General features: G+C 44.5%; 1 protein-coding gene across 1 annotated transcript; it reads left to right on the plus strand.

The window, feature by feature from the left end:
* Window positions 1-539: 539 nt before the first annotated feature.
* On the plus strand, window positions 540-2,347 carry LOC110751719 (7-deoxyloganetin glucosyltransferase-like). The gene is made up of 2 exons (XM_021952228.2): window positions 540-1,182; window positions 1,305-2,347. Exons 1-2 carry the CDS (start codon window positions 657-659, stop codon window positions 2,234-2,236), a joined length of 1,458 nt encoding a protein of 485 aa, XP_021807920.2. The 5' UTR covers window positions 540-656; the 3' UTR covers window positions 2,237-2,347.
* Window positions 2,348-15,411: the final 13,064 nt, after the last annotated feature.

Genomic DNA, 15,411 nt, shown 5'->3' on the forward strand with positions numbered 1-15,411 from the left:
TATGAATAGTGGCTGCCCTTCTAAAAGGTTGTGGTGTTTCCATCCATGGCCATAGCAACAACTATTCACATGAGATATGAGGAGAGAAATTTGTATAGAGTTTTGGGTGGGAAGTGAAAACTATGACTAAGTATTTATTTATAAAAAAATCTAATATTTTTTGTATTTTTTAAATTTTTTTGGTTGTTGAATTGACATCAGCAAACCCAGACTTGAACTCGGGCTCATCTTGCCTAAGGACTGGCCTGGTTTCGTGGGCCCCAGCAGCTGCCCTGGCCAACCCTTGCTGCTGGAAATGGTTTTTGGGCCTAAACCCCCCAGCCTCCCCCCTGTTGCTGGAACTGCTCTTGGAAACATGAAAATAATTGAAACACAAGAATAAGACAAACACAAGGTTACTTTTGAATTAATCTACTAGTAGTTTATTAGCTAATCAGTATTTGTATTATTATAAGTAACAATTTCTACAACTATATTACCTCAATTTGTCTGACAGCTAGACTTCTTTTTTTGACATTATCTTCAGTTTCCTATTTTGACAAGTGTGTGCAGGGAAAAAACAGAGAGTCAAAACAGGACACAATGAAAAGTAGCTCAGTTTTGCTGTATAAATAATCTGTATTTGCAAGCACTGCAATGCACACACAAAAGCTCAGATGGATTCCACAGAAGTAGCTACTAAGCCACATGCTGTTTGCATTCCATTCCCTGCTCAAAGCCATATAAAGGCAATGCTTAAATTTGTAAAGCTCCTCCACCGTAGAGGTTTTCATATAACCTTTGTTAACACAGAGTTCAATCACAAGCGCTTTCTTAAATCTTTAGGACCCAATTCCCTTGATGGCTTGCCTGATTTTCAATTTGAAGCCATCCCGGATAGCCTTCCAGATTCAAATGAAGACACCACACAAGATGTCACTTTGCTTTGTGAGTCCGTCAGAAAAAATTTCTTGGCTCCCTTTCATACCCTCCTTGCAAAACTCAACAATGATGCCATAGAAACATCCAGCAATCCTCCAGTGACTTGCATAGTTTCAGATGGTTTCATGTCCACGTTCACAATCATAGCTGCTGAAGAAATTGAAGCCCCTATAGTGCTGTTCTACACTATAGCTGCCTGCAGCTTCATGGGATTTAAACAACTTCGCACTGTGGTCGAAAAAGGACTTGCTCCACTCAAAGGTGAAATATATAACTATTAATTGAAGCAATTGTTGTTTAACTTATGGTTAACTCTTAACTGCTTGTTTCTAAATATGCAAATGAAATGTTTCTTCAATTGAATTTCATTTGTACTATTGCAGATGAGAGCTGTTTCACAAATGGCTATCTGGACACCGTAATAGATTGGATCCCAGGAATGAGAGATATCCGTTTGAGGGATCTTCCGACCTTCTTGCGAACCACAAATCCGGATGACATCGTATTTAACTTCATCATGGAAGCAACCGATAGAGCTCATGAAGCTTCAGCAATCGTTATTCATACTTTTCATGCCTTGGAGACAGATGTTTTGGATGCTCTCTCATTTATGCTTCCCCATGTTTACGCCATTGGCCCTCTTCAATTGCATCTCAATGAGATACCAGAACACCCTTTGAAAATGGTGGGATACAGTCTATGGAAAGAAGAAACTGAATGCGTCGAGTGGCTAAACACCAAGGCACCAAACTCAGTTGTCTATGTGAATTTCGGCAGTATAGCAGTCGTGACACCAGAACAGCTTGTGGAGTTTGGGTGGGGACTTGCAAATAGCAAGCTTCCATTCTTTTGGGTAATTAGACCTGATCTAGTTATTGGAGAATCCGCTATTTTGCCGCCAGAGTTTGTGGCTGAAACTAAGGAAAGAAGTCTAATAGCTGGGTGGTGCCCACAAGAGCAAGTCCTTAACCACCCATCAGTTGGAGGATTTTTAACGCACAGCGGTTGGAATTCAACAGTTGAGAGCATTACTGCAGGAGTTCCTATGCTCTGTTGGCCATTCTTCGGAGACCAGCAAATGGACTGTCGCTATACTTGCAATGAATGGGGCATTGGCATGGAGATTAGTAATGATGTGAAGAGGGATGAGGTAGAGAAGCTTGTCAAAGAGTTAATGGAGGGAGAGAAGGGTAAGAAGATGAAAAATAAGGTCATGGAGTGGAAGAAACTTGCAGAAGAAGCTACTGGGCCACATGGTTCTTCATCCACAAACTTGGACAATTTAGTGAATCAAGTGCTACTAAGAAAAAGCTAAATAATATTGATGTTAATTATTATTTTTATTGCTTTTGTCTCAAATAATCAACTAGCTAACAATATGTACTCAGGCCTGTAAAACCTGTGTTACTATATCTAGAATTTTGTTTTGCTCAAATTATATATTGTTGTCTTCCATAAATACTATATGCTCCAGTGTTGACGGCTTACAACTCTAATTGCAAAGACAATTCAGATGGTAAATAAATATATAAGCAATATAAAGAAATAATGAGAAAATATTATAATTTTTTTTTTGTTCAAGGAGAAAATATTATAATTACAAAAGAAGACAGTGATATATACAAAAGGTTATTATACGGTAACACAAATTGCCCACAAATCAAGAATGTTTTTTTATGAAGACCTTTATTATTGAGAGTGATAACATACTAAACTCACACACACATTCTTCTAGCAATTGTGCACTAACCATGATGCATTATAATATATTAAATCAATAGCTTAAAAAAAAAAAGTTGGGCCATCTTCAACAAAAAAAAAAAGTTAGACCATTCTCAATGTAATTTAAAAGTAAAGGATTATCATTATGTTGGAGATATTGACCTTGTTAGAGTTATCTTTAGTTTAGCCAAGTAGTCTTAAGCTAGTGTGCCAGCTCTCAGTTAGTTAAGTGAGTTTGTTATTAGCTCAGACCTTAAGTCATTTACAGCTCATGTATTTCGTTGTAGCTAAACTCGCTAGCTAATATTGTACGAAGCCCTTACTAAATTTCAGAACTTTTCAATTTCTTTTAGATTCTTCTGTGTTCTTTTCTTAACTTTTGGTTCTTTCAAGTTACTCTTACTTCCTAAAGCTTGACTTACCTGATGATGTTATGATAATTAACCATAAAACTACCGTTACACGGGCAAAAAAAAAAAAACATAATTACCATTATAATAGATATCCCAAAAATAAAAAAATTTAGCCCACCCTTACAAAAATTTAAGGGTTCAACATTGTGCTAAAACATACATGACTGGTTAAAATATATCACTTATAAAAATAATTCACTAGATTCAAATTCAAACTATGTATATCCATCTACCAGTCATGCAATCCAAGGCTTAATAATTAGAAGGAGAACTAGTTTATACGTTATCTTTTATTTATTTATTTATGAAAATGGAATGTATACCAAAATATAGCACGTGAAAGGTGCTGCATGCAGTCTTGTCATGCATGCGTGGCTCTATAGGGACATGAAACAAAAATACAAGGACAAGACAAACAATCTTAATTAAAGTGCACGAAAGAAGATCCCAGATTTCGCGAGCAATAATTGAGTGAGTGATACTACGAACTACCCCACAAAGTTGAATGCTATGAAAATAACCAACATTATCGAACCTTTTTTTGTTTGACCAATAATCGAACCTTCAGCATCTGCAAAATAAGTTTTTTTCTTCGGGTAGCTAATACCTAAATCTCAAATATAGGTACAGTTCACAAGGTGACCGATTATGATCCAATCAATGTTCTATATTATTGTGGTTTGTTGAAAATGGTATGGTAAATGTATCTGTTTAGAGATCATTTTTGTTCACCACTTTAACCCAAGGTGTATCATCATCACCCTTCTTAACACTTGACACGTGTCCATATGTATAACCATAGTTTCATAAATATAAAATAAAAAGTTAAATACGTTGTCAAATATTAAGAATGATGGTGAGGATACACCTATAGTTAAAGTGATGAGCAAAAATATTTCATATCTGCTTATGTTGGCATGAGTCAATGTTCCTATTAGCATGGTAGGCCCTGAGCATAGGCGGGCAAGGTGGTTGCCTAGGGCCCCCAATTTTTATAAACATCTTTAAAAATGGTACTATATTAATATTATATTGAGCTCAAGTACTATTAAAAAAAGGCCCAATTATTTACTCTAAAACTAAAATATGGAAACTTAATAGGTTATTAGGAATAGAATTTGTTCCTATTAGGAATATAATTTGTTCTTATTAAGAATAAAATTTGTTCTTATTAAGAATAGAATTTGTATTTTATTGTAATTACCTAATTTGAGTAGACTTAGAAGATTTTGTATATATTTCTTATTTGTACCCTATGTGTATGTAAGTATATAGATCCCTCACTCAGAGAAGAATAAATATATCAGTATTATCCTAAATTACTTTTGTCCAGCGGGATACTGGTTGGATTATTGATTCCGGAGGTCCTTAGACCTTAGGTAACTTTGGCAGGGCTTTCCTTATCCATGATGAGTGGGATACAAGTTGGCAGTGGCGGATCTGTGCAGGCGCAAGGAGGTGCACCTGCACCTCCGGTCGCCGGAAAAATCCATTACAGCCTTTGGTGTTACACCTCTGCTTCAGACCAACTCTGCGCTGCGTTGCTGGTTCTTGCGCGCGACCTTGTTTTTTTTTAATGAAGCCTGGCCAAAACGACGTAGTTTTGGACCAGGCTGTTTAAATGACGCAGCTTTTTTTTTAAATTTAACCTGGCCAAAACGACGTCGTTTTGGACCAGGGTTTTTTTAAAAAAAAATGAGGAAAAAATAGGGAAGCTGCTGGGCCATTTCGTGGGCTTTTCTAAGGCTTCTATAATTCCTTCTATAATTGGGTTTTAATTGGGCTACTATAATTTCTTACATAATTGGGTTTTAATTGGGAGTTCTCTTTATTCAATTGGGTTTTGGGAATTCCTTATTTGAATGTGATTGGGAATTCTCTTTATAAAAGACCAATTTCACATCACCCAAATTCATCAAACCCTTATTTTGTTTTAATTGTACAGTTATGGAACGGTACTTTAAGAGAAAGAGTTTAAATCCTCCTTCAAATAATCCGAGTAGTTCAAATCCTCCTTCAAATAATACGGGTAGCTCTAACCCTCCTTCAAATAATCCGGCTAGTTCCAATCATCCTTCAAATAATCCGCCTAGTTCACATCATCCTTCAAATAATCCGCCTAGTTCCAATCATCCTTCAAATAATCCGCGTAACAAAATGGGGAATCAATGGTTGAGTGATAGCTTGGTTGTTTACATTGAGAAGGATGTTTTTTCTTGTATTAGTAATGCAAATATAATGCGACGTTTTCATGATATGAAACCTCGTCGGCAACAATTGTAGGTTAATTGTAATGTTATTTTTTAAATTAATTATGAATAACATTAGTATTGTTTAAATGATAAGGATGTTTAGGTTTTTTTTTTTTTTTTTTTTTTTTTTTTTTTTTTTTGAGCTCTTAGCTTTTAAAAATTGCACCTCCGCTGAAAAATTCCTGGGTCCGCCCCTGCAAGTTGGATTATTGATTTCGGAGCCACTGATCATATGACATATAATTATGCTTTATTCACTATTATTGCCACGCCCCATCGTGATCATGTTTTGACTGCTAATAATGATGCTGCTCTTGTCACGAGGGCACATTCTATACTATTGAAAACTACTTTACCCTTGGAAAAAGTGTTACTAGTTCCATCTGTGTCCAACACTTTATTACCTCTGCCGCAAGTTACTGCGTAGTTAAATTGTCTTGTGCTGATATATTTGTCTTGGTCATGGTTCTAGAAATGGGGGTTTATTATCTGGATGATGTGGCAACTGGTTGGGTTTTTCGTGCTGGTAGAACCAAAACTTCTCAGCATAGCTAAATTTGGTTATTACATTGCCGATTTGGTGATGTCTCCTTTGGTTATTTAAGGCATTTATTTCTTGCATTATTTAGTGGTATTAATGAGTCTGCTTTCCAATGTACGACTTGTATTTTAGCTAAGTGTCATCGGTTATCCTACCCTTTGAGTTGTAATAAACGACTTATGCCATTTGATTTAGTTCATTCAGATGTTTGGGGACCTTCCCCTCTTTCTACTACATTGGGTGTTCGATGGTTTGTATTATTTGTGGATGATTGCACTCGTATGATGTGGTTATATGGTATGAAAAATATAAGTGAGGTAGTATCTATATTTCAGCATTACTATCAGATGATTCAAACTCAGTTTATGCTTCATATTAAGATTCTTTGATCTGATAATGGTGGAGAATTTGTGAATTCGACTTTATCACAGTTTTTCATGCTAAGCGTGTTCTCCATGAAACTACTTTCCCTCTGACACCATAACATAATGATGTAGCTGAATGCAAAAATAGGCAAATTCTTGCCATTATACGTGCTTTGCTTCTTGGTGCGTTAGTTCCAAAGAGGTTCTGGATGGATGATGTTACCTATGCAGTCTATCTCTTGAATCACCTACCTTTACGAGTTCTGGATTTTTGAACTTCTATGTAGGTATTAACACATCATGTCTTTATCTCTTCTATGTTGACACTTTCCCCAAAAGTGTTTGGTTGTGTCATGTATGTCGACCTACATAACACTCAGAGGAGTAAATTGGACCATTGTGTTATCTGATGTGTCTTTCTTGGTTTTCCTCCTTAACAGAAAGGATACCAGTGTCATCACCCTGCTACACGACGTTTGTATGTCTCTATGGAAGTTACCTTCGTTGAGGATGAGATGTTCTTCTTCGATACACCAGAGCATGTCCTTCATGGAGAGACTAGTAGTGAAGGACATGACTGGCTTGATTTACAAGGGGGAGTGTTGTTTGATGGTTTGATACAAGGGGAAGAAGAGGTCAAATCGGTTACTAAGGGAGAACGGGCCAAACCGATTATTGATGTGGAACCGACTGAATCGGTTACTGATGTGGAACCGACTGAACCGGTTACTAACGTGGAACCGACTAAACCAGTTACTGACGTGGAACAGGCCAAACCAAATGAACCTACTGTTGCTTCTGCTGAACTTGTTGTTGTCTGCCGCGCAAATCTCACGGCCTGGAGTTCCTGGCCGAGGGGATGTGCGTTGACACGCGGTTTCCTGCTTTTGGGTGCGGTGCGGTTGTACGCGGGCGTGCCAGCACGGTCTACCGTGCGTCGATGTGTTGATGAATGTTGGATGGATAAGTGGTGCGCCTGTTTGAACTGTCTTCCTAATCAAACGATTGTAGCCGAGAGAGGAACTGGTCTCGGCTGTTAGGTTCACGGCCTGAACTACAAGGCCATTGAGTGATGGTGTTGGTGGTGGGTTTTGGGCGGTGCTCCGGCGCGCTGCTCAGGGAGCGACGGTCGTGTGATATATGGGGTGAGTGAACGAACAACAAGGATGGTGCTCCGGCGCCTGCAAGTAAAGATATTGAAAGTGCATTACAGGAAAAAATAAGTTGCTCCGTGGGAGGCTTTGTTTTGGTGTTGAACCCTTTGAATGTAGCTCGAGTCTTGTATTTATAGGAAGAGTCTCTAGAGGAGTAATCGAGGCTAAAAATCTGCATGGTGGAGCTGGATTGGAGCAAGTGGGCAGTCCAATCGACATTTGGGATCGTGAAGTATGGTGGTGTGACCCCAGAAATCCCGATGAATCTCGGCCGCCGCTCTTGATCGTGGGTTCTGAGCCTCTGGCCGTGGAGACGCATTTATGGCCTGGATAGCTGGTGAACCAATATCTCAGGCTGTCAGAATTCTTGTGAGAATGTCCACGTCTAATCACTCTGATCCTCATCACCAAATCCTGACTTCAGTCACTTCCCACCTTCCCTCATGCATTAAATGCTTCTTTCTGGCCAGTGGGTTTGCTGCATTAAACAGGCACTACTTCATTAAATGAAGACTGGGTCCCTGCTATCACGTGATGATCTGATTTTAATATTTCAGGCCGCGATTTTGTTCGACCTCGGCCTCAGCCTGCGCTTGAGGCCGAGATGATCATGCCTTAGCATTTCTTCTTTTGTCTTTAGGAAGGTGAAGTACCCTGGCGAAATGCTGCATTTCAGTTTTTTATGAACAAGTGCCAGGGCCGAGAAAAGGGGCTCCTTCGGCCAGCTTTTGGCCGTAATTTATCAGGCACAAACATTGCCCCCACATCCCTGGATTCTTCGGCCTCGGCATGGGTAGGGGCCGAATGGATTCCAAGGAATGGACCCTTTGCATTCCTTTCTGAAGTGATTGACAACTGGGGCATTAAATGCACAGGCCAGTCGGCGCATTTAATGCCTCAAGCACGTCGTGTAGGCCATCATTGCCCAGGGCGTCGCTTCGCCTCGTCAAATGAAACGACGGTCTCTAGATTTTCGACGTGTCATCGCGCTCTTAATTCGCACGAGTCATCATTTTCCCCTACCAATCGAAACGTCGGCCACCATGTCTCTGTCATAATTTCGCGTGCTCTGAGTGCGCTATCAGGCCGTTTCATCTTTCGAGATCATACCTCTGTTTTGAACTCCAGCGCCAGTATAAAACCCAAACTCCTTCACATTTTCCTTCACACTCCCAAGATCTCTGAGTTCATTTTCTTCGAAGGTTCATACTGTCCTTCCCCAGTTTTCTTAACTCTCGTTCCTCAAACTTAAAATTATTATCCAGCGAAATTTCCTTCTTGCTTTAATCGCTCTGGAACCCTTCTTTGATTCCTGGGCTTCGCCCTCCCGTATTTCCAACTGCCCTAATGATCCTTATTGCAGCTTCCTCAAAACCAGGGAGCCAAACGTGCTGAGTCGCATGACTTGGCAATTTGGCCTGGTCCAGATGACTTGGCAGTTTGATGAGGGCGAGAAGATCTGGGATGATGACCTCGACGCGGTCGAATTTATGCGGCTGAATAATCGGGTCACATCCATGGCCGGAGTGGCGGCCTTCACCAAGGCTGGAGTGATGGCTCCTACCATAACCGAAATGACGACCGCTTACCATGTCCAGAGTGATGGCCGCTACCACGGCCTGAACGACGGCCGCTGCCACTGCCGGAATGGCGACTGCTTACCACGGCTGGAGTGGCAGTGGCATTCCGTGTCCGGAGTGACGGTCCTTGCGCCTTCCACGGCCTGGAGTGAAGCCCTGGCTTTAGGCTGGCCGTGGCTGATGGCGATATAGGCGGCGAAGGTCCTGCCTCGGGGGAAGGCGTCTGATTGTCTTGCAAGAGGACCAAGGAGCCGAAGCGCGTAAATTTAGGATGTGATTTTTCTTATGTGTGTTTGTACTCGGCCAGGACCTGGCCGGCTCCTTGTAAACGCCCCCCCCCCCCCCGCTTTTTCAACCCAAATGAATAAAATGAAGTATGATTTCCTTCATTTGTTATGTTGCATAGTCCACTTTGATACTTGCAAATCTCATAACCTTTCTGCGGCCGTCTCCCACAATGACGGGATATATCTCTTCAAATATTGGCCGTTGATCGGCAAGTTGTGCCATTCCCCATCTCTATCTTTTAACTGAAATGCACCTCGGCCAAGAATTCTTTCGATAATGAACGTTCCTTCCCAGTTGGGCGAAAATTTGCCGAACCGAGGGTCCTTTGTCCCAATAGGAAGCACGGCTCGCCATACTAGGTCGCCTTCGGCGAAAGCCTTTTGCTTAACCCTCTTGTTGTAAGCCCTCGCCGCGATTTGCTTTTGTGCCTGCATCAGGTTATAGGCATCGAGTCTGGATTGCTCCAAATCTTCCAACTCCTGAGCCATGGCTTGTGCATAACCCCCCCCCCCCCCCCCCTTCACGCTCAGGCTGCTCGTCTCCTTGTAAACGCCCCCCCCCCGCTTTTTCAACCCAAATGAATAAAATGAAGTATGATTTCCTTTATTTGTTATGTTGCATACTCCACTTTGATACTCCTGAGCCATGGCTTGTGCATAACCCCCCTTCACGCTCGGCCACACGGCCACACGGACAGTTGAATGGATCAATTTGATCCCCATTTTTTCGGTGTACTCCCGTGTCTCGGCCGATGCGAATACCGGGCCGTTGTCGGCCGTGATAGTTTCTGGAATACCGAACCGATGAACGATGTGATTGTCAAAGAATTTGACCACCTGTGCGCTGGATATCAACCGATAGGACTCGGCCTCGACCCATTTGGTGAAATAGTCGGTCGCCACCAAAATCCAAGCGTGTTGGTTGGATGCGGCCGGATGGACTTTGCCGATGATATCCACGGCCCACCCTTTGAATGGCCATGGTTTGGTAACCGGGTGAAAGGCTTCGGCCGGTACCCTTTGTATGGGGCCGTAGATTTGACACTTGATACATCCCTTCGCATACTCTATGCAATCTTTCAAATTGGTCGGCCAGTAATAGCCATGCCTCCGAACCAACCACCTCATCTTGACCCCAGACTGGTGCTGGGATTCATTCATGATGACCTTGAGACTCATTCATGAATCCCCTCGTGAGATTCATTCATGATGACCTTGATGTCCTCGGTGCTGGGACATAGGAGTAATAAACCATCTGATCCCTTTCGGTACAGCTCATTATGATAAATCAAATAACACCGAGCTTGGAACCGTGTAGTCCTTTCATGGCAGCCAGAAGGGTTATGCAGATACTTCACTATGGGGTAGCTCCAGTCGGCTTCGGCCGTGTCGATCTCGTCGGTGATATCGGCCGAAAACACTTGCGCTGTCATTCCTCGTTCGGCCAAGGCTGTGTTTGTGCCTGATAAATCACGGCCACGAGCTGGCCGAGGGAACCCTTTATCTCGGCCCTGGCACTTGTTTGCAGAGGCTGAAACGCAGCATTTCGCCAGGGTACTTCGCCTTCTTGAAAATAAAAGAAGGAAATGTTAAGGCATGATCATCTCGGCCTCAAGCATAGGCCGAGGCCGAGGCCGAATAAAATTGCGGCCAAGGCATTAAAGGCAGATCATCACGTGACAGTAGGGTCTCAGGCTTCATTTAATGAAGTAGTGCCTGTTTAATGCAGCAAACCCATTGGCCACAAAGTAGCATTTAATGCATGAGGGAAGGTGGGAAGTGACTGAAGTCAGGATTTGGTGATGAAGATTAGAGTGATTAGACGTGGACATTCTCACGAAGATTCTGACAGCTTGAGATGTTGGTTCACCAGCTATTCAGGCAATAAATGCGTCTCCACGGCCAGAGGTTAAGAACCCACGATTAAACGCGGCGGCCGAGATTCACCAGGATTTCTGGGGTCTCATCACCATACTTTACGATTCCAAATGTCGATTGGATTGCCCACTTGCGCTAATCAGACTCCACTATGCGTAAATTCAGCCTCGATTACTCATCCAGGGACTCTTCCTATAAATACAAAACTCAAGCTACATTCGAAGGGTTCAAACACCAAAACAAGCCTCCCACGGAGCAACTTATTTTCTTCTGTAATGCACTTTCAATATCTTTACTTGCTTTCCTAGGAGTAGTGTTAGGTTGTAAGCAGAATCCATTCATCAATATATCATACGACCCTTGATTTTCAAGGCGCCGGAGCACCATCTCTGTTTGTTCGCTCACTCACCCCATATATCATACGACCGTCGCTCCCTGAGCAGCGCGCCGGAGCACCGCCCAAAACCCACCACCAACACCATCACTCAACGGCCTTGTAGTTCAGGCCGTGAACCTAACAGCCGAGACCAGTTCCTCTCTCGGCTACAATCGTTTGACCAGGAAGACAGATCAAACAGGCGCACCATTCACCCATCCAACGCTCATCAAAACATCAACGCACGGTAAACCGTGCTGGCACGCCCGCGCACAACCGCACCGCACCCAAAAGCAGGAAACCCCGTGTTAACGCATGTCCCCTCGGCCCGGAACTCCAGGCCGTGAGATTTGCGCGGCAGACAGGCTGGCAAGGTACGCCTCTCAATTCTTATCACGCGATCATGGTTGGTGCTTGGGATGTTTACGCCAGATGCTACCTGGGCCATCTCATTGGCCTCGCCGTTTTCGGTGCGCGGTATATGAACAAAGGAAATTCTAGAAAATCCATCGGCCGTGTTGAGGGCCGTCACATAATACACGGCCAAATTCTCGCTCGTGCATTGGTATTCCCCAGTTAACTGGTTAATCACCAGCTGAGAGTCGCCGTAGACCAAAACACGGGTTGCCTTCATTTCTTTCAAAATCTCGAGACCAATGATGAGCGCTTCGTACTCAGCCTGATTATTAGTGCATTTGAAATCGAGTTGGAAAGCGAACTGCCACTTCTGCCCTTGAGGAGATTCAATCACAACTCCGGCTCCTGACCTGGCCTCGGTGCTGGAGCCGTCAAAGTACATGGTCCAAAAATTCTTTTCCATGCGGGCCATACCGATCTCGACCTCCAACTCCTCTTCTTGTTACTGGGCCGGGTGATGAGCCAGAAAATCGGCCAAAGCCTGACCCTTGACCGATTTCTGAGCCACGTATTGAAAGGTAAATTCGGACAATGCCATCGTTCACTTCCCAATTCGGCCGCGTATGATCGGCCGGGTAAGCATATATTTGATGAGATCGGTCTTAGAGATGATTTGAACAACCAAAGGAAGCATATAATGCCGCAACTTGGTGGCCGCGAAATAAAGCGTTAGGCATAATTTTTCAATCGGCGAATAGTTCAATTCGGCCGTGTTGAGGGTGCGGCTTAGATAGTGCACTGCTTGTTCGCGCCCAGACTCGTTGTACAGAGCCAGCAGACAGCCGATAGAGCCCTCTGAAGCCGAAATGTAAAGCCTCAATGGTTTCCCCCTTTTCAGCATAAGGACCGGCGGTTGGGACAAATATTTCTTGATGTCGTCGAGGGCCGCCTGATGCTCTGCCCCCCATACGAACCGTTCCGTGTCTTTGAGTTTGAGCAAGGGAGACAACGGCCGAATTTTTCCCGCCAGATTGGATATGAACCGCCGTAAAAAGTTCACCTTATCGAGGAAGGACTGGAGCTCCTTCTTAGTCCTCGGCGGAGGGCCGTAGCCTTATTTTTATCTACCTCGATTCCTCGTTGGTGAACCAAGAAACCGAGGAAATTCCCGGCGGTGACACCAAAAGCACATTTCTTCGGGTTCATTTTTAGGCCGTGCGCTCGCATCCGGTCAAAAGCCTGCCGAAGATGTCCTACGTGGTCGGCTCTGGACGGGGACTTTACAACCACATCGTCGATGTAGACTTCAACGGTTCGGCCTATAAGGTCGTGAAAAATAAGGTTCATGGCTCTCTGGTATGTCGCGCCGGCATTTTTCAGGCCGAACGGCATGACCACCCACTCATAGGTCCCAATTGCTCCTGGACATCTGAACGCCGTTTTGTGAACATCTTCCTCGGCCACAAAAATCTAGTTGTAACCCGCATGGCCGTCCATGAAAGACAGGAGTTCGTGCTTTGCGGCTCCGTCCACCAGGAGATCCGACATAGGCATGGGATATTCGTCTTTAGGGGTCGCGAGGTTCAGATTTCGGTAATCGGTGCAAACCCTCAAAACTGGTACAATGTTGGCCAGCCATTCAACGTACCGGGCCGTTCGTATGAAGCCGGCTTTAAGGAGCCGTTCAATCTCCTCCTTGACCCTAAGCTGTACCTTGGTCAAGAAACGCCTTGGCTGCTGTTGGAAAGGCTTGAACCCCTCCTTGATTCTTAATTCGTGCTCGACCAAACTTCTTGGCAACCCAGGCATCTCATGATAATCCCAAGCAAAACAATCCTTATATTCATGGAGCAAGCCGATAACCTCGGCCGCTAACTTAGGATCTAACAGATGGCTTACAAAAAGAGGTTGTGGTTCGGCCTCGGACCCTACATTAATTTCTAACAAAGGGTCCTGGAATTCAGGGTAGTCATCTCCATTTCGGCGGGCGCCATTTCTAGGTCGTCCAAAGTCAATGCGTCTGTTTCGTCCTCTTCGTGGAGGAATTCGATCAGGTTGATTGGTGAATTTGGCCGTAAGGATTTCGCCGCCCAGTGTTCCAGCAGTCGTTCTACCAAATCCCTCACGGCCGCTGCTCCCTCCTCTTTAGTGGCCTTGTCGGTTATTTAAAGACTGGTGAGGTCGATCAACACTTCGCGCGCCGAATCGTGTCGGATATTCTCGGCGCCTAACTTCAGCACTTTCTGGGCCGTCGTTCTAGTTGGTCGGCGGTTTGCATCGTGGCCGGTGAGGACAACCCATCCAACATCGTCGTCGTAAATCCGAGCTTGCACGGCGTTGGCCTCGAAAGGTTTTTCGTCGGCCGGGTGTATAGACACCTTTTGGCCGTCCCAGAAGAATAACAATTGGAAAAGGGAAAACGGTATACACCCAGATTGATGGATCCAATCACGGCCGAGTAATACATTGTAGTCGACGCTTGATTCGACCACGTAGAAGGCCGCGACCCTCGTCTGATCGGCCACGGTAATCTTTAAGGGCAATACGCCAATGGTTTTTGACTTATCGCCGACAAAACTACTCATGACCACGTCGCTGGGGATGAGGTCCTCCTTCGACTTGTCCAGCTTTCTCATCAAGGAATAGGGAAGGATGTTGACCGTCGCCCCACAGTCAACGAAAACCTTGGATATGGGCACACCCTCTATGTGCGCCGAGATATACAACGGCTTCAAGTGCCGGTATTTGTTCGGCTCGTCTCTTGGTATTACTTCGTTAAACGCTACGGCCAGCAATTCCTCCTTAGTCTTTGGTCTCTGATCAAATTGCTCCTTGGGCACGTCATCCTCTAAGCCGCTGGTCTGTCCTCCTGGGGCTGAAAACTCGAACGGCAGCACCAAGACCATGTTGATGCCGACTTCCTCCGGCTCCTGCGGGTTTCCCCTACCGGCTTCTTCTTCGGTCTCAGAGCTGTCTTTGGCGAGACCCGTTTCCTCGACCATCCCGAGGATTCCCTCATATTCTTCATCGGAGATTCCTATTGTGGGGTCGTCCTCGGCCTCATGCCCGAAGAGAGGATCTCCGAAACCCTCGTCCATAAGCCTCACGGCCCTCGGACTATCGGTTGTGGACGCTTTGACCTCAGGGGGTTCTGAGGTTTCGACCTCCTCTTTGAGGGCCCGTCTAGCCTCTGCCAATGCGTCCCTGGCTGCTAGATAATCGTTTAGGCGGCTTACTCGGCCCTCTTCCTCGGTCGTCAAACCAAAGAACGTGTCTGCCGGTGTCATAGCCAAGTATCGGCGGAGATATTCCAAATCGCCCCTGCTGAAGGGGATTTTAGCCTCTAATCCGCCGAGGTTGGGCTGGTAACTTGGCAGGCCTCTTGCTCTGGACTCCCTGTTCGCCTGGTATACAGCCTTAATGGCCGAGTCAAAACCGCTGGTGATGAGGAGTGCTTTTGCCTTTGTGTTCTTGAGGGCCAATTCTACGATTTCTCGGCTCTCAGGGGTCATGCCGTACAGATCCGTGGCCGAATGGTCCTTATGGAATTCTCTGAGGAAGGACA

This window comes from Prunus avium, chromosome 3 (genome assembly GCF_965620075.1).
Source record: "Prunus avium chromosome 3, drPruAviu1.hap1.1, whole genome shotgun sequence".
Lineage (NCBI taxonomy): Eukaryota > Viridiplantae > Streptophyta > Magnoliopsida > Rosales > Rosaceae > Prunus > Prunus avium.

Coding starts and splice junctions, on each gene's coding strand:
- LOC110751719 (XM_021952228.2), top strand. CDS start 657: ATGGATTCCACAGAAGTAGCTACTAAGCCACATGCTGTTTGCATTCCA. Junction 1,183..1,304: donor AGGACTTGCTCCACTCAAAG/GTGAAATATATA, acceptor GTACTATTGCAG/ATGAGAGCTGTTTCACAAAT.